The sequence below is a fragment of the Ochotona curzoniae genome, unplaced genomic scaffold, assembly GCF_017591425.1.
Source record: "Ochotona curzoniae isolate NIBS_2020 unplaced genomic scaffold, NIBS_Ocur_1.0 scaffold_2453, whole genome shotgun sequence".
Taxonomy (NCBI): Eukaryota; Metazoa; Chordata; class Mammalia; order Lagomorpha; family Ochotonidae; genus Ochotona; species Ochotona curzoniae.
Window position 1 is genome coordinate 8,638,417 of NW_024467094.1, and position 27,903 is coordinate 8,666,319.

The window sequence follows — 27,903 nt, forward strand, 5'->3', positions numbered from 1 at the left end:
CGTCACAGGCATTTCCACCTTTTAAAATAAAAACTTTTATTCAATAATTATAAAACAGAATATAAAAATGAACAACCAGACCAAAATTCATCTTCGACGCCCGTTTTTAAAGCAGTGCCGTCCGTCTCACACTGTGGGCTTCAGAAGCTGATGTGGTTCCGGATGTCGTTGATTTGTTTCACCATCTCCCGAATGTGCTCACCCCTGTGAAAACCACAGCGCAGCCAGCCGTTAGGGCTTCTCAGGAAAACTGCCCATGCTGAAACATCCACAGACTGGGCGTTCCCTCACCGGGGGTCTGCGCCCACCCTCCCTGGGAGAGGCTCTGGAGCCCCTGACACCCCCCCCCCAGGATGGAGCCCCTCCCAGGCCGGGCCACTCACTCCTCCTTGAGGACGGACTGGATGCACTGGCGCTGGTAGGCGCTGAGGGTGATGCTGGGCTTCGGGGGGCTCAGCACCCTGTCCATCTTCCGCTGCTGGTAGTCCTTCTTCATGGTGACCTGAGACGGCAAAGCGAGCAGCGGGAATCTGGCTATGGTTCACCACGTGGCTTCAGTATCTTCATGTTTTTGATGAAGTTACTTCTATATAATTTGTTTTAAAAATCTGCATCCATTCATACCTGTTTGATGGCACTGGCCAAATCTCGGAGTTGATCAGGAATCCGCTCTAATTCTTTCTTCATATCTTTCTCACTATCAGAGAGAACTGGGAGCTGCGAGTGGAAACTGTGCAGGACTCTCTTCATCCTTCAAAATAGGCAGGCAGATGCCCAGCTGGAGCGCGGCACTCCCAGCGGTGCCACGGTCCCCGGCGGGCGCAGGGAGGCGGGCCTGTGTGAGCGGTGGCCCAGGGCAGGCGCTCACTTGCCTGGCCGAGGGGACACTGAGCGGCCCCGCGTGGCTCGGGTGTGCTGGGAGGGGCTGGTGACAGCACTGCTGGGGAAGATGCAGCCTGCGGGTGGCTGCAGAGACCAGGGACAGCGTCTCTGTGCTCTGGGACATGCTGGTCTCCCGCCCTGGTAGCCCCACTGACAGCTCTTCACTTCCAACTGTGAGTTACACCCTCGGCCTGCACCACAGCAGTGGCAGCCCAGGGTCTTCGGCCTGCTGTGGAGCTGCCCTGCTTGGGTACCCGTGTAAGCCAGCTCCAGATAAACCCTGTCACCCAGCCCGACTGTGCCCAGCCCTCCACAGAGCAGTGCCCAGCTGGGAGTGGAAGGTCACCGACCTGTTCATGAGGTCCTCTTGCTTTTCCTTGGCCTCCTCATACTTGTCGGCCAGGCGCTCCGCCATCTCGCGCAGACTTTTCCTAACGGAGCAGGAAACGAGAGGTTGGCGGCTCCCCGACCCCCGATGCTGAAGCCACATGCTGGGGCTCGGCTCTCAGGTTGGGAGATTATTGCTTAATCTCCCCGGTGCTGACACGTACCTCTCCTCCCGACAGTAACTGAGATCTTCTAGTTGTTTCCTTTTCTGGTCACATAACAATTTGACCCTTCAAGAACAAAAAAAGTCGAGTCAGAAGCCAGGCCATGCCCTTCCCCAGCCTCCACAGGCGGCCCCGGGACGGCACCTGCGCTGCAGCTCCTCCTTGGCCAGGTCCTGCTTGAGCAGGTACTGCTCCCTGAACACCTGGGTGGCCCTGCTGAGCAGCTGCAGACACTCCTCTGGAGGGGGCGCCACGTCCTTGTCTGAGGATCTGAAACATCAAGTTGCCAGTTACTCGCCTTAAGCAAGAGGACAAGCCGGGCCCAGCTCCCACCTCCCTCCCTCGTCCCACTCTGCGTTCAGCACTCTCCACCCACAAGCCGATAGATCTGCCATCGTCAACATTTCTGGGACAGCTGATGACAGGCAGGATGGAGACTTGCTACACTCTCAAGTTCCCGTACTTCAAAAAAGCCGGGTTGGCAGTGCTGCGCTGCAAGATGCTTCTAATGTGTTTTTCAAAGGAGTCTGGTGCTTCAGCCAGAACACGGAGCGGAGACTCGGCCACTTCAGCATCCTTGCGGGTGCAGAGCAAGGGGGGCGAGGCTGGATGCACGGTACTTCTGTAAGACAAACAGAACCAACTAAGCACGGCTGCAGGGCACTGCAGAGCAGAGAATGCCTGGTTCCCGACTTTAGGTCAGTGCAGGAAGCTGTCCTCTCACCAGCACAACCACCTGTCACAGCGACCTGACTGCCACGTGGGATTCATGCTGCAAAGTCAGCACAAACACACATGGACACTGTGGGCAAAGGGCTGGTGAGCCAATTCACACGCAGGCCAGAGACATAAGATCATTCGTTTCTAGGCTTAGATTTAATGAAAACCAGTATTAAGCCAGGTAACTGGCTTATAGCTAGATTATAACATTTGGTTCCATAAAACTTGAGCATTGAAAATTACATTCACTTGGGCCTGGCACAATAGCCTAGTGGCTAAATCCTCACCTTGCCTTCACCTGGATACAATATGGGTGCAGGTTCTAATCCCGGCAGCCCCCTTCCCATCCAGCTTCCTCTTTGTGGCCTGGGAGAGCAGTCAAGGACAGCCCAAAGCCTTGGGACCCTGCACCCACGTGGGAGACCCGGAAGAAGCTCCTGGCTTCGGATCGGCTCAGCTCTGGCTGTTGCAGCCGCTTGTTTTGCCTCTCCTCTTCTCTGTGAATCTGACTTTGCAATAAAAATGAATAAATCTTGAAAAAAATTATATCAAGTGAGAATATTTGCAGAGGCAATTTCAGAAAGAATTAGAAAACAGCAAACTTTGGCAGCAGGCTCAGTGGCTTATTTCCTACTGTGAGATTCCTGTTTTCTATTTCAAAGGAACCTATTATAGCAAGCTTTATTTTTTAGACTTGTTAGGATTTAGTCTTTTAATGTAACAGTTAGTATTTAACTACTTGTCTTGCCTTTGAGATATTCTAACTTGCCAGTGTTAAGAGGATGGGGAGACCAGTGAAGTGATGGCAGTTTCTGAGCCACTGGCTGTGAACTGGCAGCAGGTGGCTCTGCTGTCTGCCACTCTGGTGACATCTGCCTTGATAAGAATAAAGCCACGACCCCACAGAGCTGCCTGGAAAGGAAACAGGGATGCTGGCTCTGTGACGGGGTCTTGAGCTCGCTTCAGCCCACCCTCCTCCACGCCAACGTCTGCCATGAGGGCCTGGGAGGCTGGCAGGGGCAGCAGTGCTAGCTGTGCACGGCGCTTAGAGAGCCATGCAGAAGCCAGGGGCCTAGGCTTGTAGATGACTCAGCCTGACGCAGTCATGGGGCTTGGTACTTCAGCACTAAGCAGAGCTGCTGATTCTCAGCTAGTTAAAGGAACAAACCAGAAACTCAAATGGCACAACAGAAAAATCCACTTTTGCAACCCTCAAGTTAGAAGCAAGGCCAGTCAGGCCGCTCCCGGCCTTGCGGGATGAACCAGAGCCGAGAGGAGCACAGAGGGCACGTACAGCAGAGGCCTGGTGAGGCATTCGTAGGTGCTGGTGACGCAGATCATCGTGGGCCCCAGAATGTCCGGGACGATCCAGAATCCTTGAATGGGCGCGGGCTGCCTGCAAAACAGTCACAGTTAAGTTCCACAGTCGCAAAGGCATGACCGAGGGATCGGTACCTGCAAGTGCCCATAACCTCCCAAGTGGTGGCCGGACAGAACAGGACTCGGGACCAGCTGTCACCGTCCAGGGGATATCCACTGAGGCACCTGATCCCAAGGCCACGGCCATCCCCACAGCTCCAGGCTGCACTTGTGTCTGGATGTCTAACCCACACAGGAAGCCCATGCTCTCCTTGTGGCTAAAGCTGCACAGACAGTAAGAGCTGGAACCTGAATGAAGAGCTCTGAAGGTGCGACGAACTTGGCCTGTGTCTGAGGATTTGATTATTGTGCCAAGCTGCAGCTGGGCGCCCACCTCAGAGAAACTAGCAGCTGCTGTCCTCGTGACCATGCCCACCTCACCCCTGCACCACATTTCTGTCTTGGTTGCCGCCACCACCTCTTTTCACGGTCTGAAAATGTGCCTAGCAAGGTACAACTGAAGAGCTTGTGTCTCCTAGTACAGCTCACAGGAGGCCATTACGTCCCCATGTCCATCTCCCTGAAGCTGTTTTTCTCCTTTTTATTTGGAAAGCCAGAGAAGGGAGGGGGAGGAGAGGGAAGAGAGCCTGCCTCCGCGCACTGGCCCCCAGATGGCCGCAATGGCCAAAGCTTCCATCTAGGCGTGTGGGGCAGGTCCAGGCCGTGGGCCATCCTCCACCATAGCTACAGCAGAAGGGACCTAGCCAGCACAGCACTGGCACTCACAGGGATGCCTGAGCGGCAGATGACGGCTTTACCAGCCAAACCACAATGCCGGTCCCCTTACACATTTAAAAAAAAAGTTTTAATCTACATAAAACAGCCAGAGAGTGAAACAGATGTCCCCTGCTGGACCACTCCCAGGTCTGTAACATTGCTGCCTCCCAGGCCGCAGCAGGAAGCTGGACTGCTCGGCTGTACGTGTTTTCTACCTATGCATTCATTCCTCAGCAAGACTGCTTAATTCTACCTTGAAATGCATATAAATAAGACTTTACTGTTCCCTAGTTGGCCTGGCCGGCAGTCCCACAGTGACCTCAGATGTCCCAAAGGAACACAGCTGCAGATGCCCGCGTTAACTCGTCCTGTGCCCTTCTCCCTACGCTTCTGCTTGTCTGAAGGGTCTGTGTCTGCCCAGTTATCACAAGGAGACCCGGGAGTCTTTCCAGTCACTTCCTTTCACACTGTCCCCACAGCAACTGAAGCCCTCAGTTAAAGGCACTGAGACTACAGCCGTGAGGCAGAGCGTGAGCAACACAGCAAACACAGCTCGGCCTTCCTAACACCTCAGGACACGGCGCCCAGGGCAAGGATTAACCTTCAGAGTCCTCTCAAAGGAAGGAGGGCACGCCAGTCAGCTGGGGTTGGGGCTGGGAAACAGGCTCTAGAAAAAGGAAACAGAGGGCGAGGAAGAAAGCAGAATTAAGCTCTTCTTCATCTTGTTAATGAACCAGACACCGTTAGGAATCAAGCATTCAACTCCTGCAATGGGCGCCGTCGGCTGTGTGAAGAAGGCAACAAGGGCCTTTACCTGCACGGCAGTGGCTTCGTACAAAGAATGTGTTCCACGAAGCATTTCTGTTCTGTGGCAAGTTCCTGTAAGCTGTCCTTGTCCTCTTCATCTACAAACAAGCACATGATGTCACCGCTGCCCGCACAGGTTCCCGAGCTGAACCGCTAAGGTGTTAGGCCCAGGGTGGGCCTCCCTGATGCAGACGCTCTCCACTCTGGAGCCTCCATTCCTGCCCCAAGGAGCGCACGAGGTGTCCCGAGGTTTCTCAGTGCAGACACAGTGCTGGAACCATCCCCTCCACAGCTGCTCTTCCTTACCGCATGGGGCTCATCAACTTTGCTAAACATTTTTCAAGGCATTTCAATGGGTTTTTAGTATACTGAAAAAATTTGTTCAACTATCATCACATTTTCAATTTCCAAAAATGCCCCCGTACTTATTACTTTCATTGATGGGAACACTGCAGGTTTAGGCAACATTAAACTACTCTCGTTGAATTTGCCTACTGGAGACAAACAGGAACATGAGTGGCCCGCCTGCCTCTTTACTCAACTGCCATGAACAGTGCAGGAAGCGTCTCCTTCCCCCTCAACCCAACGGCGTGTTCCCGGAGTCATTCTACCTTCCCAGGCGGGTGTGAGGGACGCCGCGGGGAGGGCCTGTGACAGCTCACTTCCATAGTGACTAACGACGAGAAAGCATGTGTATGCACGCTGGCCTACTTCAGGAACAGGGCGGGGCTATTCATTACTGAGCTCTCATAGTCCCTCTGTGAATTAGGTATGATTTGCAAACTTGTTCCCCATTCCAGGGGTAGTTTCCACTTTCCTGAGAGCATCCTTCCTCTAAGGACAAACAGCTCACTTCCAACAACGGGGAAAGTATCTCAATCCTCCCATTTACCTATTGTGTTTTTCATGCCGTAACTTAAGAACCCGTTGCCTAAGCCACGGTCAGACTGTTTCTGCTGAGGTCTAAATTATATTCGGAGTTCATCTTTGCATACAGGATGAAACTGAGCTCCAATTCTATTCTTTTGAATGTGGATGTCCAGTTGTCTCAGCTCCGTCTGCTGAAAAAATTACTGGGGCTAGAGCTGTGGTGTAGTGCGTCAAGCTGCTGCCCGTGACCCCAGCATGTCTTATGGGTGCTGGCTGGAGTCCCGGCTGTTCCACTTCAGATCTAACTTCCTTCTGCCCGCCTGGGAAGAGCAGTGGAGGATGGCTCAAGTGTTTGAACCCTTGCCACTCATGTGGCAGACCCTGAAGAAGCTCCTTGCTCTTGCCTGGCTGAAACCCAGCCGTTGTGGCCATCTGGGGAGTGACCCAGGAGATGGGAGATTTCTCAGTCTCTTAATAAATCTTAAATAAGTAAATAAATAATCATAGCCAAACTGTACTCTTGCTGAAACCAACTACCAGGATTTATTTTTGGACTAATTCTAGTCCACTGCCCTGTATACATGTCTATACCAATATCACGTTGTTTTGACTACCACAAAGTTCTAGAAAGCTTTGAAATTGGGACGTGTGGGACTCCCAATGGTGTTACTGTTTCACAGCAGTGTCTTGGCTGTATGCTTGTATTTTCATTCAGGTTTTAGGAAATGTTTGTTAATTTATATAAAGAAGCCAGCTAATATTTTGATAGGCAAAGCTCTGAATATTTTTTAAATATCTGACTGACTTGAAGGGCAGAATTAGAGAAGGAAAAATTTTCCATCTGCTGGTTCACTTGCTAAAAGGCCGCAATGGCTGGGACAGAACTGAGTCAAGCTCAAATCAGAAGCTTCATCCGTGTCACCTTCATATCAGTAACTTGTTGAGTGTTCAAAAACAAAAAAACATGAAAAGGGCCTGGCACAGTAGCCTAGTGGCTTAAGTCCTTGCCTTGCACATGCCAGGATCCCATATGGGCACCGCTTCTAATCCCAGCAGCCCAATTTCCCATCCAGCTCCCTGCTTGTGGCCTGGAAAAGCAGTCAAGGATGGCCCAAAGCCTTGGGACCCTGTATTCACATGGGAGACCCGGAAGAAGCTCCTGGCTCTTGGCATCAGATCAGCTCAGGCCGTTGCAGCCACCTGGGGAATGAATCAACAGATGGAAGATCTTTCTCTGTCTTTCCTTCCCTCTGTAAATCTGACTTTCCAATAAAAATAAATCTTTAAGCAAATAAAAAAGAAAAAACAAAAAACATGAAAAGCTGCTGTGCTGGGGCCCGTGTGGTGGGTGTGGAAGACACAAAGGTGTGGAGAGAACTGCTCCACTGCAGGCAGGGCCACAGGGAATTTCCCGCTGCCTCTACAACCATCTGAGAAGCAGTTCCATCTCCCTTTGCATGGACACCGGGACAACCCTGCTGAGAATTCTGTAATCTATTTAGGTATGGTCTGCCATTGTGGAGCTGGTCTTTATTATCAGTGTGAGCTTGGAAGTTGATGTCACGGATCAGGTCTTGACAAAAGGGCCTTTTACTATTCCTGCTGTCTCGGCTGCCCCTATTGACCATATGCTAATCAAGGGTGTCAAGTCTCTCGGTGTAGCAGGAACCTACCTTTAGGGTTTTCCATCCCCATTAACCGAATGCTAATCAAGGGCATTAAGTCCCTGGATGCAGTGGGGATCTATGCTTAGGGTTTTTTTTCCTTCTTTCCTTAATGTTTAGGTCCCTCCTGTGATGCATTTCCTCCCTTAACTGACTCAAGACTAAGTTGTAAAATTAGGACTGTAGTAGGAATGCATCATTCATTGATTTGTGCCCTCTGCTGAGAACTTCCTGAGCAGAGTGTTAGGATGGCTGATATCCTGCCTCAAGGTGAAACAACTGGCAGAACAACCTTAGGAATGTTCCTTAGGAGCTCAGCCGGAGCTGGACTCTGGCACTGCTAGATATTCCTAAATCCTTCTGCTGTGCCTACCGAGATGGCCATCCTTTATTCTACTGATAAGATACAATTCACTGTTTCGTCAGATGCTAAACTAACCTTGCATTTGTGGGATCAATCCCACTGGGTCACAGTATCTACATTTTTTTCTTTGCTGCAGGATCTGGTCTGCTGGTATTTTCTGGAGAAATTTTTATTCTCAGGAGATGTTTGTAGTTTTATTTTCTGATGTCCTGGGCTTGTCCTAGAGGAGCTGGAAGTGTCCCTTCCACTGCTGGACATGTCGCTGCTGACTCAGCAGTCTCCACTCATCACAGTCCACAGTGTTTTCAGTTCTTGGAGTCAGCTGTGACAGCTGCTTTCACCCTCTGCATCCAGGTTATCTGACGGCCACGTGGCTGCCTAGAGGACACCATCTGTAATCCTCTTTCACTTCTGACAGGTTGAGAGAACAGTCTCTTTCATTACTAATTATGGTAACTTACAACCTTTTGTCTTCCATGGTTCTACCTAAAGGCTGGTCTACTGCTGATTTTTCAAAGAACCAAATTTTGGAAAACTAATAGTTTTCTCTATTGCTTTCCCCCTAATCCCAGTTACTTTTTCATAGAACCTCTAAAATGTACAGAAAGTTTGTGAACTCACCTGATCCAAGAAATTTGTGAAGCTTGTGAATCCAAGTCAGCCCGACACTGTGTACACCTGCTTCGTGAGTGCAGTGATATCGTGAAGGGCATTTGGGATCTGCAAATGGAAACTCATTCAGGACAAAGGTCACCTAGCAGCCTCAGCATATGTTTGCTTGTGCAAAGCCTACAGGACTTTCGCACTGTGGCGGCAGGGAAGCTGAAGTCCTCAACTTTGATTTTCAAATCCACCTTAACTGAATGTATAATAAACATTCAGATATGATATTTTCTAAGTATTACTAGAATAATGTTCATAAAACATCAAGCTATGGTGGGACCCAGCAGCAGATAAAGCCCAAAGGCCTCTCTGCCTAGGCCAGTGCTCCCAGTGCAGCACCCAGATCCGCCCCGCCTCGGCACTCCTGCACTCAACTGGGATGACTGCTTGGCCTGTACCCCACTAACACTGCACAGACCTGGCCCACATCCAAATCTGGGAGAGCCCCCGACCCTGTGACCCTCACACCAGCTTAGTGTCTCCCCTCCACTAGCCTGGGGCAGGCACTGAGCAGTGGACTAGGCCTACACGGAAGCAGGGCTTTGCCTAAAAGCCCTGTCAGTTCCTCTGTGAGACCAACACACCGAGTGAGCACAGGAAGCCTCTTGGGACTGCTAACTCCATCACTGGTCAGATACTAAGGGGCCGTCCTCCAGGGCCTGCAGGGACAGCTCTCAGCGCGCCCTGTTCCAACATGAAGACCACTGCCACAGGCAACTGAACATACGTGCTGGACGGTGTCACCTACAGCTGGCACCATGACCCTGGGCCTCAACCCCATCTCTGGCTTTAGCAGCAGAAAGCTTATAGGTCAGTACGTCATGAGGCGGTCATCTGGCCTATTGTCTGGGACGCTGCTTGTCATCCCTGCACCCCATATGTGACTGCCTAGCTCTGTTGCTGATTCTAGCCTCGTGGTAAGGCATGTCCTGTGAGCTGGCAGATAACAGCTCAGGTAGTGGGCTCCCTGCCAGCTGTATGGGAGGCCTGGCTTGTGCTCCTAGCCTGGGGTGGGTCTGGCCAGCCCAAACTGTCATGGGCATCTGGGGAGTGAATCAGGGGTTGAGAGATCCCAGTCTACCTTTCAAACAAATACAACTGTAATAATAAGGAAAATGTGCTTTGGCTCTGTCTGTCACACTGGCCAGGGTATGAATGACCACTGAGGCACAGGTGGCCATCACACTACTCACCAGAGTCCTCCTGAAAACAGGCAGCAGGACACTTGGGACAGAACAAGTAAGTGGACAGCAAGCCATGGCACAGAGCCTTGGGCTGCTGCGGCAGAGCCCATGCATCCTTGCCAGGCTGTGGGTGTGCCACCCTAATCAGAGGCCCACATGGGCATTCATCCCTCAACTGTGTAAACACTAAAAATAAAATTAAAATTACTGGCTGGTTTCGGGCATAGCAAGTTAAGCTGCTACATGCAGTGCTGGCAGCACCAGCCTGAGTCCCTCTGCTCTAGTCCAGCAACTCCCTGCTAATCCACCTCAGCTCCCCAGCCACTTGGGGAGTGAACCAGTGAAGGGAAGATCTTTCCTACTCTATGTCTCCTTCTCTCTGCTGGGGCCGCCAGGAAAACCTAGACTCCAGACACCAAGTCCCAAACTCCGCCCGCATCTGTGAGGACAGGCGTTCCAGGGCCGTCTCAGCAGTCTGTCAGAACCTCTCAGAGGAACAGACTTAAGCTTGTTCAGGTGCCCACCCTGATGAGTAAAAAACAAGAGTACGAGCTGGGTCTGGGCATGAAGACACGCACCCTTGACAAGCAGGCTACACCGTGAGCGACGTGCTGCTGGGCAGCCTTGCCATGTGAGCAGCACGGAGAATGTGCCACGAGCTAACAGCCATGCTGGTCAGCCCATCCCACACCCCTCAGCTGCGGCTGGCGGCCATGACACCTCAGCAGGACTGCAGTACACTAGGATTTAAAGTTATTTTAAAGTGTAATCTAAAGCTTGTCTAACTTACTTATTTAAACCACGAAATTAATTTTGGCAGGACCAGGAAAAATTCACTATTTCAAAACTGGGTGAACTGAGGCTGAATTCTGGTGTTGTGAATGCCTGGAGAATCTGCAGTCTAACCTGGATAGAAACATTGCAACAGTGTAGGCAACAAAAACCCACTGCAACTTTTTAAAGGCAGAACCACAAAATAAATGAGGGACTTGAGAAAGCCTAGGACAGCCCTGGTTCTGATGCAATGAGGAACCAAGCTCGGCAAGCACCTTACCTCGGTGAAGTGTGATTGGACAAGAAAAGTCAGAACCGAAGGGGTCGTCCTCTCCAGACGCCAGTCTCAGAGCAAGCTCCAACTCAACACACTCAAACACGTACAGCGAAGGGATGAGGTCAGCCCTGGAATCCCAGGACTTTTCTGACTGCAGAAACAAACAAAAAAAGTGCTGTGATGTTCATCTTCCATACTCATTTGAAAATGTACACAATTAAAAACAAGCAGCACAGTATGATGCTATAGTGCGCTAACCCTCTGGCTGCAGTGTCAGCATCTCACACGTGCTCCACTTCCCATCTAGCTCTCTGCGTATGGCTTGGGAAGGCAGTGGAGGATGGCCCAAAGTGTTGGGCACCTGCACACACATGGGAGACCCAGAGCAAGCCCTTTGCTCCCACCAACAGAGTGACCCAGCTCTGGTCCTTGCAGCCAGCTGGGCAGTGAACCAGCAGAAGGAAGATTTCTGTCTCTCCCGTTCAGTAACTCTTTCAAGTAAAATAATAATAATAAAACACACACAAGCAGAAGGCTGGGTTAAACAATGCTTTCAAATTCTTATTTCTAGTCCCTATCCTAAGGGTGTATTACTATTCTTGAAAAAAAAAACACAAAGTCTCTTTCTTGGGGTCAGTAATCCCAAATTTTACATCTGTCACCAAAGAGCAACATAAAGATCTGAAGAAAAGGCAGGCTGGCGGGCCGCACGCCGGCAGTCCTGTAAGCTGTTTACAACTGTGTGTGTGCTTCAGTTACTTCACGTGGTTAAGGATCTGAAGTTGCAGGTACAAGCTAAAATTCCTCATATATTAGCACTCATAGTTGGTCAGGTGGGGCACGCAGGACATGCACGGGAGCCTGTACTTACTGTTTGGTCATCTTCTTCTTCCCCCTCCAGCACAACGCAGTGGTACAGCATTCCCGACTCGGTAGCAATGACTAAGATGTTGGGGACGCAGGGCAGGCAGAGCACAGCACAGGCATCATAGCCGTAGTTGTCTTCAGCTGCAGGATGCATGGGCAACGGACCCAAAAGCTTTCCAACACTGCCAAGACTGAAGAGGAGTACAAACATGCGGGCAGCTGCTGACAGAAGTTAAACACGCCCAGCCCTTCTGGCCATTCTTTGTCTTCCCGCAGTATTTACTCTCCCTTCAACGGCAGATATTGCCGTGTCTCCAGGTCTTTATTTTTCCATTTCCATTCCACCACCCTGGTGGTTTTCATTCAGACGTTGTGCTTTTCTTTGAGCGGGCCCTGGCAAAGTCTGAAGCGATTCTGGGTTCTCGCAGCTGCGGCTGGGAGTTACTGGCACCTAAACAGACACTGCTAAGCCCAATAGTTGTGAAACTGAAAAGCATAAATGGACTGTGGTTTATGCTTTGCCCACGCCGCTGAAGTCTCCTGGCAAAGCACTTACGAGCTGCCACTGCAGACTCAACCAGCACCTGACCTCCATGTGCCCCGGATTAACTGGCACCACCTAACATGGTGACAGCTTTGGCATAGTATTCTCTTCCTACCCCTCCCACAATCCTTTGCGATGTCCTTTTCTAATTTCTGTCTCTCCAAGCTGATATCCTCCAGGGTTCTTCCGTAAGTCCTTGTGATTTTTCAAAATACACACTGAACCTGAGAGCTGTTACACTCTGGCACTGATCACCATCCATGTTTTCACGACCCTCGGGCCTCTCCTGCATCGTCACGCTCCGGAGCCGCAGACTTCCTGAGAGCTGGCTGACACCCACGGCGAGCTGAGGGTGCTGGCCGGCTGGCTCACACGACAACAGTCCTCTAACTACTCATGCGTACAAGCTTTTCTCCTCAAATAACACAGCAGATCGCGATGCCTAACCGTTACCATGAAGCCCTGTTCGTATAAGATACTAAAGTTCAGGGAAACCAGACTTGAGGAATACAAATCCAATCCTATTTTAAGGGACTATCCAAGAATTCTATGGAACTTGCTCAAGTAACTCAAGGACAGACAAACTCAAATGAACTGTATCAATGAACTGCACAGGCAGAGCATCTAAAGGCTGCCATATTCCAGACTCTGAAATGTGCAGACCGCACGGAATGCAGACTGGGTTCTCCTGCCGGCCAGTTCCCACCACGACTCACCTGTACGACAGGCTAATGTAGCAGAGGAAAGTCTCCCCGTTCTCATACAAGATGTACAGTGGGTACGCCACCACTTCCTCTTGGCCTTTTTGCCCACACACATTCTTAGGGACTGCTGCCAGCGGTCCAAAGTCAAAGGCAACTGCTGTCTCTCCCAGAGATGCTGTATATGCCCTTCTGGAAGAGATGAGAAAAGCAGCTTGTTAACAACAGCTCAGTGGGGCCCGGCATGGTAGCCTATTGGTTAAATCCTCACCTTGCAAGGGCCGGGATCCCATATGGGTGCCGGTTCTAATCCCGGCAGCTCCACTACCCATCCAGCTCCCTGCCTGTGGCCTGGGAAAGCAGTCGAGGACGGCCCAAAGCCTTGGGACTGGGGACCCTGCACCCACGTGAGCGACCCGGAGGAGACTCCAGGCTCCTTGCTTCAGAATGGGCCTGCTCTGGTTGTTGCAACCACTTGGGGAGTAAATCAGTAGATGGAAGATCTTCCTCTCTGTATATCTGGCTTTCCAATTAAAATAAATAAATCTTAATTAAAAGAAAAAAAAGGAATATTAACACTGGGAAATTCTAAAATTATTCAGCGCTACTTTAATTGAAATAGTTTATTTCTTTTTTTTAAAAAAAAAAGGATTTACTTATCTTTATTGGAAAGGCGGATATACAGAGAGGAGAGACAGAGAGGAAGATCCTCTGTCCAATGATTTACTCCCCAAGTGACTGCAATGGTCGGTGCTACACAGATCTGAAGCCAGGAGCCAGGAACTTCCTCCAGGTCTCCCACGCGTGTGCAGAGTCCCAAGACTTTGGGCCGTCCTCAACTGCTTTCCCAGGCCACAAGCATTGGCCTGGATGCGAAGTGGAGTGCCGGGATTAGAACCGGTGCCCACACAGGATCCCGGTGCATTCAAGGTGAGAACTTTAGCTGCTAGGCCACCGCACCAGGCCCTTGAAATAGTTTAAATACAGAGATTTCCAATAGCAAAAATATGCACACATACATATCATGAACACACCGTGTCAGCAGTTATCTCCTAGCAGCAGGACTCACTGCCTCCACTAATGTTACTAAGCACCACTCCTTGCACCACTAAATCAAACAGAGACAAACACAATCATCAGGGTGGTCCCAAGAATGGGAAGGAAAGCCAAGGTGGCTGCAGCCCGAGCCCAGCGTGAGGAACAGCTGGAAGGGAGGCTTCTGGCAGACATGTTGACACTTGCCCACTGGGATAAAGATTCTGGGAAACTGGGGCCAGCACTGTGGTGCTATGGGTAAAGTCACCACCTAGCGCCATCAGCACCCCGTATCGGTGCCAGCTGAACCCTGGCTCACCCATCTGTGATCCTATTCCTGGCTAACTGGTGATGAGAACAAAAGATTACTGACATCCTGCACCCAGGAGGGAGATCCAGAAGCAGCTCTTGGTTCTGGACCAGTCTGGGCCCACCAATGCAGCTGTCTGGTGAGCGAGCACATGGAAAGATCTTAGTCTCTCCCTCTCTCTTCCTGTAGCTCTGCCTTTCAAATAAATAAGTAAATACATCTTTAAAAAAGATTCTGGGAAATGAACAGGTTATAGGCAGCAGGGAATTAGTATGATTTCATTAAGAGTATCATTTTGGGGCCAGCACTGTGATGTAGCACGCCAAGCCTCTACCTGTGGCCCCAACATCCTATACAGATGTCAGTTCAAGTCCTGGCTGTTTCACTTTTGATCCAGTTCCTGGGAAAGCAGCAGAGGATGGTCCAAAGGCTTGGGCCCTTGTAGCCATGCGGGACATCCCAAAGAAGCTCCTGGTTTCAGACATGCCCAGCTCCAACAGACGGAGGGTTTCTGTCTCTCATCTCTCTGTATTTCTGTCTTTACAATAATCTTTAAAAAAAAAAAAGTTGGTGCTTGTGGCATAGACATCACACATGGGCTCAGGCTGACGCCCCGCCTGTTCCAATTCCAACCCAGCTCCCGGCTAACGTGCCTGGGAAAGCAGCAGCAGACGGCCCCAGTGCTTGGACCCCTTCCGCCACATGGGAGACCCTAAAGAACCTCCTGGCTTCAGCCTGTTCCAGCCCTGGATGTTCCCGCCATTTGAGAAGTGAACCATTTCCCTCTGTATTTCTGCCAGTCAAATAAATCAATCAATGTTGAAAAATAAGGAAAAATGGTGCTTGGCACTGGCATTGTGGTGCAGAACGTTGATCCACTGCTTACAGCTCCGGCATTCCACAGAGGAGTGCCAGTTTGCGTCCCAGCTGCTCCGCTTCTGCTCCAGCTCCCTGCTAGTGGGCCTGGGAAGGCAGTGGACAATGTTCCCAGCACCTGGGCTCCTGCCACCCAAGTGGAAGACCAGGAGAGAGTTCCAGGCTCCCGATTCTAGCCTGGCCCGGCCCTTGCTGCTGTGGCCATGAGAAGCTGGGGCTGTAAGATGTTCCTTTAGCTGAAACTTTCCATTCTGGGGCTATGAAAGAAAATTAAAACATCCCCAGGCCTGTAGGAAGCCCTGGCTCCCAGCTGCAGCAGACGTGGATTCTCTCTGGAGCAACACATCCCGATTCAGCCTCTCAACATACGGAAACATTAAGATCAAATAAATACATGTTTAGCTAGAAATCTGCAACTGTAAGGAAAAAATCAGTATAAAATATCAAAGGAATAAAGGTTAGTATAAAAAAGGTTGAGTATAAAATATCAAAGGAATAAAGGTTAGGAAAAAAAATAGGATTGCTTTGATATGATCACCATAGAAACATAAAAAGAACTAAGTGGAACTTGCAGAAATACTGCTACTAAAAGCTTTATTCTCTGCAGAGCACACCTGACGTCAGGCGGCCAGAGGAGATGGGCCGAGTCCAAGGGTGACTGTCAGTGGTCAAAGCAGCCAGGAACTCGTCCCTGCAGGGTCACAGGGTGACCACAAGGGTTCCCTAGCTCCATGCCAGCTGTCGGCCTACAGACCAGCACCTGAAGCTCAACCTCAAGTTCAGCAACCTATCTTACCCAACTATTAGTCGTTTAGCCCAACACTTTCATCTATGTTATAACTGTAAAATTTCATAATTATTCTCTTATCAAAGATACAAAAGGAAATCAGTTTCTTCCACTGGAGCCACCCTGAGATAAAGCTAGAAGCTGCACGGATGGCATCCAGGTGTATTCACTTCCTACTTACATTACGTACTTTTGTCTAAGGTGGCTCTTGTAAAACTGCAAAGTTACCATTTATAATTTCAAGGAAATAATTTAAAGATCTCATGACACAAATAAAAACTCACCCTTTATTGAGTATTAAACTTTCTTCTTCTGCTTCCGAAAGTGTAATCACCTTGACGGGTGTCTGCGGCTCACGCAGAGAGTAGATTCTAGCAACAGAAAGCAAACACAGGTCAGTCAGGACATTAGGGTGCCGACTGAGACACCAGTATCCCGTATCTCAGTGCTGGCTGGAATCTGAGCTGCTCCACTTCCGATCGAATTTCTGCTAATGTGCCCGGGAAGGCAATGGAAGCTGATCTACCACCCTGGGATCATGTGAGTGATCCCGGGAGCTCTAGGCTCCTAATTGGCCTGACTGTGATAGCATTTGGGAAATGGACCCACCAGCATATAGAACTTCCCCCTGCTTCAACTGAAGCTTAAAAAGAAAAAATTCAGGGGGGGCAGGACAGTGGTTGTCAAGTTACGCCAACACCTGCAGTGCCAGTGTCTCATATGGGCACTGGTTTGATTCCAGGCTGCTTCCACTCGAATTCAACTTCCTGTTGATGCACCTGGAAAGCAGTGGAGGATGGCCCAAGTGCTTGGGCTGCAAGCATGTGGGAGACCTGCAGCAAGCTCCTGACTGTTGCAGCCACATGGGGAGTGAACCAGCAGATGGAAGATGTCTTCTCTCCATCTCTCTGTAACTCTTGCCTTGCAAATAAATCTTTTCGTTGTCGTTGAGTATTTAACTTTCACTGGGAAAGCAGGAGAGACAGAAAGATCATCTGCTGGCTTACCGCCCAAGTGGCCATGATGGCTGGAGCTGAACTGATCCGAAGCCAGGAGCTTCTTCCGGGTCTCCCATGCGGGTGCAGGGCCCCAAGGCTTTGGGCCACCCTTGACTACTTCCCCAGGCCACAAGCAGGGAGCTGGATGAGCGGAACCACCAAGACATGAACCGGCGTCCATATGGGAGCCTTGTCCTTGAAGGGGGAGGATTAGCCAATTGAACCATTATGCCAAGCTCTAAATAAATCTTAAAAAAAAAAAAAGAAGAAGAAGAAGAAGAAGAAGAAACAAATCCTGGGCAGCCAGTGTGTGGCACAGGTTCAGCTGCCGCTTGCAATGCCAGCATCCCACAAGGGTGCTGCCTCAAGTCCCAGCTACTCTGCTTCCAGTCCAGCTCTCTAATGCACCCGGAGAGCAACAGAGGACAGACCAAGGGCTGGGCCCTGGCTACCTAGATGGGATACCCAGAAGCTCCTGGCTCCTGGCTTCGGCCTGGCCCAGCCCGTGTCATTCTGGATAATCTGTCTCTCCTTCTCTCACTTTCAAATAAATAAATCTTCAATTACAAGATTACTTTACATTTCCCTAAATTATATTTTCTTCTCTATCTAGTGATAATTTACAACCATTTCTTTGCCACAGATCCTGCTGTGACGGACAATTAGCCTACATCATTTGATCTTCGACAACATGAGGAGGAGGTTTCTATGAGACTTGCAGACATGTTCCCCAGCCTAGAACACACAGCTGCAGTTCTACTGCCCCAAGCCCTAATCAAACTCAGCCTGTTCGGTCACCCCATCACTGACCCTAAGGCATGCCAGCATTCCTCCAATTATATCCATATGCTCTACTACCAGACAACAAACCCCAAACTAGGGAACAATTATGCCATTCTTTTCTTTACATACCAACCGCCTGGCAGAAAAAGTAGAATTTACAATCTAAATGTGTTTTTGTCATATAAAAACACACACACCAAGAATTCCCCATTTTCTCAAGGGAAAATAAACTGAATCTTGGAGCCACTGTGATGGCTCAACAGGCTAATCTTCCACTCTCAAGAGGCAGCATCCCACGCGAGTGCCAGTTTGTGTCCTGGCTACTCCACTTCCCGTCCAGCTCCCTGCTTACAGGCTAGGAAGGCACTGGAGGATGGCTCAGTCTTTGGGCCCTGCACCCACGTGGTAGACCCAGAGGAAGATCATGGCTTCGGATCAGCTCAGCTCCAGCCGATGTAGCCATTTGGGAAGTGAATTAGTGGATGCAAGATTCTCTCTGTAAACCTGCCTTAAAAAACAAACAAACAAAAAAACCAAATAAATGTTTTATCTTATTCATCTTAATTGATATTCAGATTCACATTTCAGTGCACAAGGGAGAGCCAGCACTGCAGTGCAGCCCATGAGGCCACTGCCCACAGTGCCCGGATCCCCCTCAGAAGTGTTCCTGCAATTGTCACTGACTCCCTGCAGTTCCCACCGACGCAGCCTGGGGGCAGCAGACGACCGCCCTTCAGAGGGACTGGCCAGATCAGCCTCACCCAGTCACGACTGTCACAGGCATTTGGGAAGGGAACCAGCAGGCAGAAGACCTCTCTGTTGTCTCTCTGCAGGTTCATGTAAATGAAAGTATTAAAAAGAAAGGAGAAAAAAATTTCTTTTTAAACGACTTATTTTTATTGGAAAAGCAGATTTACAGAGGGAAGGAAAGAAAGATCCTCCATCTGCTGGTTCACTCCCCAAGCAGCTGCAATGGCCAGAGCTGAGCTGAGCTGAAGCCAGGAGCCAAGCGCTTGTTCTGAGCCTCCCACACGGGTGCAGGGTCTGAAGGCTTTGGGCCGTCCTCCACTGCTTCCCCAGGCCACAAGCAGGGAGCTGGGTGGAAGTGGAGCAGCCGGGACATGAACCAGTGCCCATATGGGATCCCAGCACGTGCAAGGTGAGGACTTAGCTGTTAGGCTATGGTGCCAGGCCCAGAAACAATTTTCAAAGGCAATTAATTTCTCTATGAATGCTTAAACTTGATTTAGTCCACTATCAATAAAAAAACATTAAATATTAAACATTTTTAATGACAATCTGATCCAAATGAATGCATATTCACTGTGGTACTCTGATTGACTCACAAGTGTTAATGATTTCAAAATATATACAAATACTAGACAGAAATACTGTGTTAAGTAATAGTGAAAGTTATGCAAGTTTAACAGAACCTTAGGAATTTCGTTTTGGGCCTGGGGCGATAGCCTAGTGGCTAAATCCTTGCCTTGCAATTGCTGGGCATCCATATGGATGGGTGCTGGTTTGTGTTTTGTTATATTCCACTTTCCATTTAGCTCCCTGTTTATGGACTGGGAAAGCAGCGGATGATGACCCAAAACCTGTACCTGCATGGGAGATCCAGAAGAAGCTCCTGGCTCCTGGCTTTGGATCAGTTCAGCTCCAGCCATTGTGGTCACTTGGGGTGTGAATCGGTGGATAGAACATCTTTCTTTCTCTCTTTCTTTTCCAATAAAAATTAAATAGATCTTTTACAAATAAATCTTTAAAAGGGGGGGGGGGGTGTGCTTGTACAGGACGGCTCCACACGCACGGGGGCCAGGGGGAAGCGCCAGCAGGAGTGTGCAGGGGACCTGGGGGCTGGCGCTCAGGCGGGCAGAGCACGCCTCAGCATTTTCCCATGTCCGCGGGCTGAAGGGGATGGGGGAGTCCTAGGATAGCAGGCTGGCCTGCTGTGCTGGTGGACAGGGCTTGGGGAACTTTGATTAGGCCAAAGGTTTTGGGTGTGCAGGGGTAGGGGTCCCAGGCTAGCATGCATGCCAGGAGCTTGGGACGCTGGTGAGCGGACAGAACTCTGGGCCAGCACACCATCCTACCAGAAGATGGGGATTAGGAAGGCTGGGCTGGGGAACTTAAGTACTCCTGGGCCTAGAGACCGTAGATTGACTAGGGCAAAGGCGTTGGGGGTGTGTGGGAGGGAGGGCCGCTGAGGGGCCGTTGCAGGTGAAGAATGACTTCTGAGGGACTTCCATCAACAAGGCCACTTATTGCAGGGAAGGGAGGGAAGCAGGAAAGCCTAATGGGTCAGACCAATGCACCAGCCCACGTGGGAGAGTGAGCTGGGCTGGTTAGCAGGGATCCTCATGGACCACACTCACCAGGCAACACTAAAGCTAGCGCTGGGGGCCTACCTGGCAGTGCTGATCGCAGTACCCATCAATTAGAATTGGAACAGGACGGGTAATGTCAGGATGGGCCACGACACTGACCAGCAAATGAGAGAACCAGGTCTGGAGGCAGATTCTGTAGAGGTATGTGGGCTCAACCCTGGAGAGCTGAAATTTTTGCTGGTTTCCTTAAGAGCTGAGGGTACTGATGGGCTGAGCTAAGCATGACCATGGAATTCTCTGACACAGGTACTGGGCTTGGGAAGAATGGGGTCAGGGTTGGGCTGGGCCACAACATCTATCAGCTCATAGAAAAGCCAAGACAAGGGGGGAAACCATGCCAGGTAGGAGCCTAGCACCTGCTAGCACATGCGAGATTTGGGTCTGGGGTGGGCCTGATGGGGAACATGGAAAATTCTCCTGGTAGACAGTAGCTCCCACTGAGCTGATCCAGGCTTGAGTGTAGGTCAGGCGGGAGAGGTAGCTCCACCAGTCAGCAAGAGTGTGGGTTGGTTCTGGAGAGGAACAGACTGGGCAGGGCTGGGATGCAGCACCCCACCCAAGAGTTGGAACTAGGGGCGGGCTGGGTCAGTCTAGGCAGCAGCATCCAATGGCTAAGGCCAAGATGGGGGATTGGCTAGGCTGGGGTGGGGTGGGTCACAACAACCACAGGCGTGCAGAAGATCTGTGGCTGGGGCCCAGCGCCTTGGCCTAACGGCTGAAGTCCTCACCCTGGACGTGCCAGGATCCCATATCTGCGCCTGCTCTAATCCTGGCAGCCCTGCTTCCCATCCAGCTCCCTGCTTGTGGCCTGGGAAAACAGTTGAGGTTGGCCCTCAACTGGGAGGGCCGTGGGACCCTGCACCCGTGTGGGAGACCTGGAAGAGGCTCCTGGCTTCAGATCATCTCAGCTCTGTTGTTGCGGTCACTTGGGGAGTGAATCATTGGACGGAAGATCTTCCTCTCTGTCTCTCCTCCTCTATGTATATCTGACTGTTCAATAAAAATAAATCTTAAAAAAAAAAAAATCTGTAGCTGATAACATGCCTGGCTGGGGAGCTAAGGAGATACCCTGGCTGGGTGGTGGTTGACACTGGTGAGTGCAGGAGATGGTATGGGGGCAGCAATCTGGGCTGGACATGACTGCAGTGTCCCACGGCACGAGGGTGGGCTGGGTTTGGGGTGTGACAGACTGGGCTTTTCCTTGGCTCTTGGGGTACCAGGCTAGACCGAGTCACGTAAGAGTTGTGTTGGGGCATGGGCCAGATGTGGCTGAGCTGTAATACCCAACCGTGGGAATTTGAATGGGTGTGGGCTGGTTGGGCAAATCCACTATACCTGCCAGGACAGGAGGTGGACTAAGTCAGCCTGGGCAAAAGACCCACTGGTGTGAGCGAGATCTGCCCCTGGGAGGAGACCTGACAGCCGAGTTGGGGGAACTCCTTGGTCAGGATGCAGTCCCTACAGGTGAGCACAAGAACCAAGGTTGGGAGCAGCCCAGACCAGGCCAGGTTACAATACTTGTTGGCATACTTACGGCTCAGGTCTGGGGGTGGGCCCGCAATCCCAGCCAGTTCACATTAGGGCTGGGATTGGGGGCTGGGTGGACTGGGCTAGGCTGCAGCACCCATGAACATGAGATGGAACTGGGAGCAGACTGGGCCAGTCCAGGCTACAGTCAATGATGTGTACGACAGCTGAATGGGAGGTGGGACAGACTGGACTTGTCTCATGCACATAGTGGCAATCACAAGAACCAGAGCTGGGGACGGGTGTGGTGGTTAGTGGGCGTTGCTCCGATTAGGCTGCAGCTCCCTTTGGTGTGTGTGAGGGCCGAGTGTGTGGTGGGTAGGGTTGGGCTGGGCTGCAACACTCATTGGTTCACGTAAAAGACAGGGTTGGAGAGAGAACTGACCCAGCAATTATAATTACCAATATATGCATAGGTTTTGTGTGTTTGACAGGCTGAGTCAGATCCCGTACAGACAAGCACACACAAGAGGCAGGTGTGGGATCACTTCAGATGAGGTTTCTTTGAGGATCTGCCCAGATGAACTGCTGGATTCAGAACTCCAACCATGGTGAGAACTGCAGGATCTGCGGTCTGACCGTGGGGTGCATGTGTCAGAACTGGGTCTCCTCAGTGGTTCAGGGAATTGGACAGATACCCAGATGCACATGGAGGACATGGCAGTCCACGGGGGCCTACAGAGGACATCTGGTAGCAGTGCAGAAGATGGAGCGCAGAACAAATTGGTCAACTAACCCAGTGAGGTGCTGACAGCAAATATCTGAGTGAATGGAGACTGCAGGGTGGACTATGTCAGCTAGTGGACCTTGGAAGGACTTCCTCATCTGTGCAGTGGCGAGATGAACAACATTTCAGAACTATCGAATCCTCACAGCATGCTCCACTTTGGGGACCCTGGGATGACATCGGGTGGCTGTCCCTCAGTCCTGGGTACTGATGTGGTTGGGAGACTAGGTTCAGCTTCAACCCCTATCTCCCCACTTCCCCCAGATACAGGAAGAAAGTTTGGAAACAATGGTCTCACTCACTTTCCCCTAATCCTCGGCACTTCCTATCCTAATCAATCATGCAAACATCATCAAAAATAAAATTTATACTAAAAAAAAAGAGATGCCATGAAGTAAAGGATCATTTAACAGGGCAGGAAGATCTGGTAACCAGAGTTTTGGCCATTACTAGGATAAACAAGCCAGAAGTATTTGTACCCCCGGTGAGCCTTCCAACAAACTTCCTGTAAGGCAAAAACAGCAGATGGATGGAGGTCTGTCTCTTCTAAACTCTGCTAAATCAATCAATCTTAAAAGCAAAAACAAGAAAAACCAGGCGATGCGTATTAACAGCTACCACATGAAGGCAGTGCGAGCTCAGTGCCACCTGGGGCAGCCTGAGTGTTCACCGGCTGCGAGGGAGATCAAGGCCCTTACCTGATGACGTTGTCTGACGTCAGCAGCACCATGTGGGGCTCCAGCATCTCACTGGGGTACCAGGCAGCATGCTTCAGGCTCAGGGAGGGAGAGCTGCTGAAAAACCTCTCCGCCACAGGTGTGGTACTGAAACAAAGAGAACAGTTTTCTAAAAACATTTGTAGAAACTGGATGAAAAATATTCTAAACGGAAGACTAAACACTCTGCTTTTCTTAAAATTTCATTCTCTTAAATCTTGCTAAGCATTCAAAGAATCTACTCAATCATTATCAAAGAGCAATGATAAATACAGTGTTTACCTTAAGGCACATTTAATACAGTACTTACGGAGGGCCTTTATATGGCACAGCACTTGATCCTTTTACCAGCCTTAAAAAAAAAAACTACAAGGACTATCACTTTTATTTTGAAAATGAGGAAATAAACATAGAAAAAAAACTGTCTGAGACCTCAGTTTACAGTGAGGCTAAAGACAGGATACTATTCTGTATTCTTTTTGGTAGATCTTTCAGAGTTGCACTTCTCTGGATTTGTTGAAAAGGAAATCATACAAAAACAGGGTGTCCGGTGCAGTAGCCTAGTGCCTAGCCTTGCATGCACCAGGATCCCACTTGGGAGCCAGGTCATATTCCAGTTACTCCAATTCCCATCCAGCTCCCTGCTTGTGGCCTGAGAGAACAGAGGACGGCCCAAAGCCTTGGGACCCTGCACCTGTGAGGGAGACCCAGAAGAAGCTCCTGGCTCTTGGCTTCAGACTGGCTTAGCTTTGGCCACTGTGGTCATTTGGACAGTGAACTGGCGTATGGAAGATTTTTCTCTTCTCTAAATTTGACTTTCCAATAAAACAACAACAACAAACCAGGAGTAGGCACTTGGCCTAACGGCCCAGACAGTGATGGAGATGGTCTCATCTCACACTGGGGTGCCCTCGATGGAGTCCTGGCTCTACTCCCAACCCCAGCTCCCAAACTGCTTGTTTCAGGAAGGTAGTTAATTAGCTGGGTCTCTGCCACCTACAGGAGACCCAGAGAGAATTCTCAGGCTCCTGGGCTCAGCAGGTGTAGCCCCAGCTGTCCTGGATATTTGGGGAGCATACCAATACATAAGAGATCTCTCTCTGCTTCTTAAATAAGCAAAAATAGCTTTTAAAAAATTCACATAAAATTGGGCCTGGTGTGGTAGCCTAGTGGCTAATTTACAGAGAAAGGAAGATTTACAGAGAAAAGGAGTAAAACACAGAAAGCTCTCCCATCTGCTGGTTCACTCCCCAAATGGCTGCAACAGATGGAGCTGAGCCGATCCGAAGCAGGAGCTTCTTCCAGGTTTCCCACACCGGGCAGGGTCCCGAGGCTTTGGGACGTCCTTTACTGCCTTTCCAAGCCACAAGCAGGGAGCCGGATAGGAAGTGGAGCAGCTGGGACATAAACTGGCACCCAAATGGGATCCTGGTGTGTACAAGGCGAAGACGTTAGCCACTGGGCTATCACACAGAGCCCAACTGCCTAACTTTCTATGAGGCAGCAATACAGTAATTTAGACAGGATAAAACACAATCCCTCCCGTAGCATATGAATTACTACCACAAGCCCATAGTTCCTATGGTCAGCTCTAGGATTCCAGTATTAGCATACTAAGCACACTTTGAGAACTATTGGTCTTGAGCGATTTTCTGTAATACAAATTAAACAGATAAACACTAAGCAGAAACACAACTTACCTACAATTCACTGTTGATTTCCCACCTTCAAATTCTGAATTCTTTCCCCATCTTTTAGGCAGTTCTAATACCATAAGTCCTTTGATTCCTACAAGTGCTACATGATGCTGTGTCGGACTTAGCAAGACTTGATAGATTTCAAACAGGGGTGGATTTATGCAAAGCAATCTCTGAAAATTAAAGCAAACTGGTAAGCATCATTACAAGAGGTAATGCTTCAGCTCTCTGCAATTGCGGGCTAACGAGCACCCTAGTTAAGCACTAACACTTGGGCCCTGACGGGTGAAGTCTTTCCAGCACGCAGGCTGGGACAGGACGAAGTGCGCTGGCGCACACGATTTCCCTCGTGAGGACAAAGCAGCAGCCTAGCACTGCCTCACCTCTAACATCAGTCAGGTTAGCTTGTACTTCCGGGAAATCATCCATCCTGCTTTGCCTGACTGTTCCATTTCCTGCAACACCACATTTTTCTTTTTTAAGTTACACATCTGGGCCTGGAGCAGCCTAAGGGTTAAAGTCCTCCCCTGGCACACACCTGGCATCATACAAGCTGCGGCCCCACTTCCCATCCAGCTCCCTGCTTGTGGCCTGCACCCATGCAGGAGACCCAGAAGCTTCTGGCTCCTGGCTTCGTATCAGCACAGCACTGGCCGTTGCGCTCACTTGGGGAGTGAATCATCGGATGGAAGATCTTCCTCTCTGTCTCTCTTCCTTCTGTAGATCTGACTTTCCAATAAAAATAAATACATCTTAAAAAAGAAAAAAAAAAAGCTACACATCCTTGGAGATCCAGCTTCTACACACTTTCTCTGCAAGAAAATATCCCGGATCCATTCCAGAATAAGTGCGTCTCCCCTATCCTTGCAGAGCACAACCTGGACAGGCCCTCCTAGATCTTGGCATCCTGCATTCTAACTGTCCGCGTCACTTGCTCATCCCACACGCGGACTTGCTTGATTCAGAGCTTTTGCTCGCCGCCCTGAGCACAGTACCTGCTACACTGAGATTGCCACAGATGCCTGGTGCAAAAACAAGAGTTCAGAACTCTTAGCAGTCAATATTAGATTACAGACAGTAAAAGATAAAGAGCTTCAAGAGTGTCTATCGCAGGCTGAAGGCTGCTCGACACCTGCAGACTGCAGATACAACAGTGGCCAGGGCCCTCACAACAGCTCACTTCCACTTTCTACTTCTGCAGAGCCCTCAGGCCCCCTCCTTTCTCCCCAATCCACGAGACTGCTGCTCGCAGGAACTCCCTAAACCAAAACGCTTTCAGACAAGACTACTCAAGACTTCCACTTCTCCCCACAACGTCTACACACCTGCTTTGCTTTTCATTCATCCAGCACTAATTCCAACCAGACTGTTTCCTCTCAGAACAATCTTGACAAATCCCTCCGGGCTTGTTTCTGCCTCTTCCTCAGGCTCACCCCCTCACCCGACCCTCTCTCACGGGATGCTAGCCCGCACACAGGCCACTCTGCTTCTGCTACACACACAGTTCAGTCACCTTAGCTGCACTTGCCAATAATCACTTTTTCTAGGTTTCTTTCCTTAATCACTGCTTGTGCCTTCCCAACATTCAAGGCTGTAACTCATGGCTCTTCATCAGCACTGAGGGTTATTCCGACATCCGGCACCGTAATACTGAGAGGTGGTACGTTCAGGCACTCTTTCTGGACTTACAAACCCAATGGGGCGTTGGAGGCAGGCTAATCCAACTCCCGGTGCCGGGATCCCACCCACATGGACGCGGCTTCAAGTCCTGGCTGCTCCACTTCCCATCCAGCTCCTTGCCTGTGGCCTGGGAAAAGCAGAGGATAATAACCCAAAGCCTTGGGACCCTGCACTTGCTTGAGACCCAGGAGAAGCTCCTGTGTTTGGACTGGACCCAGCTCTGACCACTGCAGCCATTCAGACATCGAACCAAAAGATGGAAGATCTCTCTGTAACTGTTTCCACCTAAAATAAACATCTCTAAAAAGAAGCAACACTGCCCTGGCCTTGGGGCTTAGTCTAGAAAACACAGCCCCGAGTGACAAACTTCTCAGTCAAATGCTGCATCGCTTTCTAGAACGTGGCGCGCTCAACCCCGGGCGTTCAGCCTTGACCTCTTTCCCCAGCTGCAAGCAGGGGCTGCCGGCCCCCTCGGGAAACCCAGTCCCCCGTCCTCGGCACGAAGCGCCCCGCAGCACGCCCCGCGCTCCTGCCGCCCAGCTTCCCATCCACGCACTCGCAGCACTTTCGGCCCGCGTCCACTTTCTTTTACTCAAACACCTGCCCAACTACCGGGCGGGCCGAATTTTCTACAAGGCGAGGCGGACACGCTCGTGTCTCCGGGTCTTGCCCCGTGGCGAACCCCCATTCGTGCAGTTACTACCCCAGCGGTCCTTCCCGCCCTCCTGCACCCCGCTCCAAGCGCGGGGTCCCCCCGCAAGCCTGGTGGACCCGCACCCCCAGACCAAAGCGAGGACGCGTCCGGAAGCCCTCGCCGAGACCCCCGCAGCAGCCTCACCGCACCTGGTACTGGGAGAGCGAGGTCTCCTGGCCGCCGCCGCCGCCGAGGACCCGCAGACGGACGACCAGGAACGAGCTGTCCTCCCCGTCCCACAGGAACAGCTCGCCGCTCAGGCCGAACACCAGGTTTCTCGTCAGCACCGGCTGCGGCGGCGGCGGCGACGCGGGCAGAGACGAAGGCGTCGGCTTCTCCGTTTCGGCTGGAGGGCTCTGGTGTTTCAGTCCTTCCCGGAGCCGAGAAAACACGGCGTGGTTAGGAAGCCAGGTCTGCCAAGCCTCCCCGTCGCCGCCGGGTCCTTCGGCAGCCGCCATCTTGGCCTAACTGCTCGCCTCACGCGAGGTTGCTCGGCCCGCCGCTGGACGCAGCCAATCCGTGGCCAGCTGTTCACCCGCTGCGTCCAATCATCAAGCAGGAATGCCGGAAGCACGAGGTTCCCTCGGGGGGGCGGAGCAAGAAGGATAACAGCCAACCAGGCAGGGGTATAGCCAGAGGGTGAGCCAATGGCCAACTCAGCATTTATCCTGACGCCAAA

General features: G+C 50.8%; 1 protein-coding gene across 6 annotated transcripts; it reads right to left on the reverse strand.

Annotated features, from left to right (window-relative positions):
• Positions 1 to 16: 16 nt before the first annotated feature.
• Positions 17 to 27,682, reverse strand: NUP88 (nucleoporin 88). Of its 6 annotated transcripts, none has more exons than XM_041001470.1 (17): positions 27,374 to 27,682; positions 24,854 to 25,023; positions 23,136 to 23,261; positions 16,297 to 16,383; positions 13,020 to 13,193; positions 11,764 to 11,950; positions 10,896 to 11,043; positions 8,616 to 8,714; positions 5,104 to 5,194; positions 3,448 to 3,549; positions 1,897 to 2,055; positions 1,578 to 1,703; positions 1,434 to 1,499; positions 1,233 to 1,313; positions 625 to 751; positions 384 to 502; positions 17 to 204 (listed from the first exon to the last, which is right to left on the reverse strand). In XM_041001470.1, exons 1-17 carry the CDS (start codon positions 27,680 to 27,682, stop codon positions 141 to 143), a joined length of 2,235 nt encoding a protein of 744 aa, XP_040857404.1. In that variant the 3' UTR covers positions 17 to 140. The 6 variants fall into 6 exon arrangements, with proteins under 6 accessions (XP_040857404.1, XP_040857401.1, XP_040857403.1 ...); XM_041001467.1 differs by having other exon boundaries at positions 13,020 to 13,196; XM_041001469.1 differs by having other exon boundaries at positions 1,879 to 2,055; positions 13,020 to 13,196.
• Positions 27,683 to 27,903: the final 221 nt, after the last annotated feature.

Coding starts and splice junctions, on each gene's coding strand:
- NUP88 (XM_041001466.1), bottom strand. CDS start 27,682: ATGGCGGCTGCCGAAGGACCCGGCGGCGACGGGGAGGCTTGGCAGACC. Junction 23,262..24,853: donor AAATCAACAGTGAATTGTAG/GTAAGTTGTGTT, acceptor TCTTTGTTTCAG/TACCACACCTGTGGCGGAGA. Junction 11,951..13,019: donor TACATTAGCCTGTCGTACAG/GTGAGTCGTGGT, acceptor ACTCCTCTTCAG/TCTTGGCAGTGTTGGAAAGC.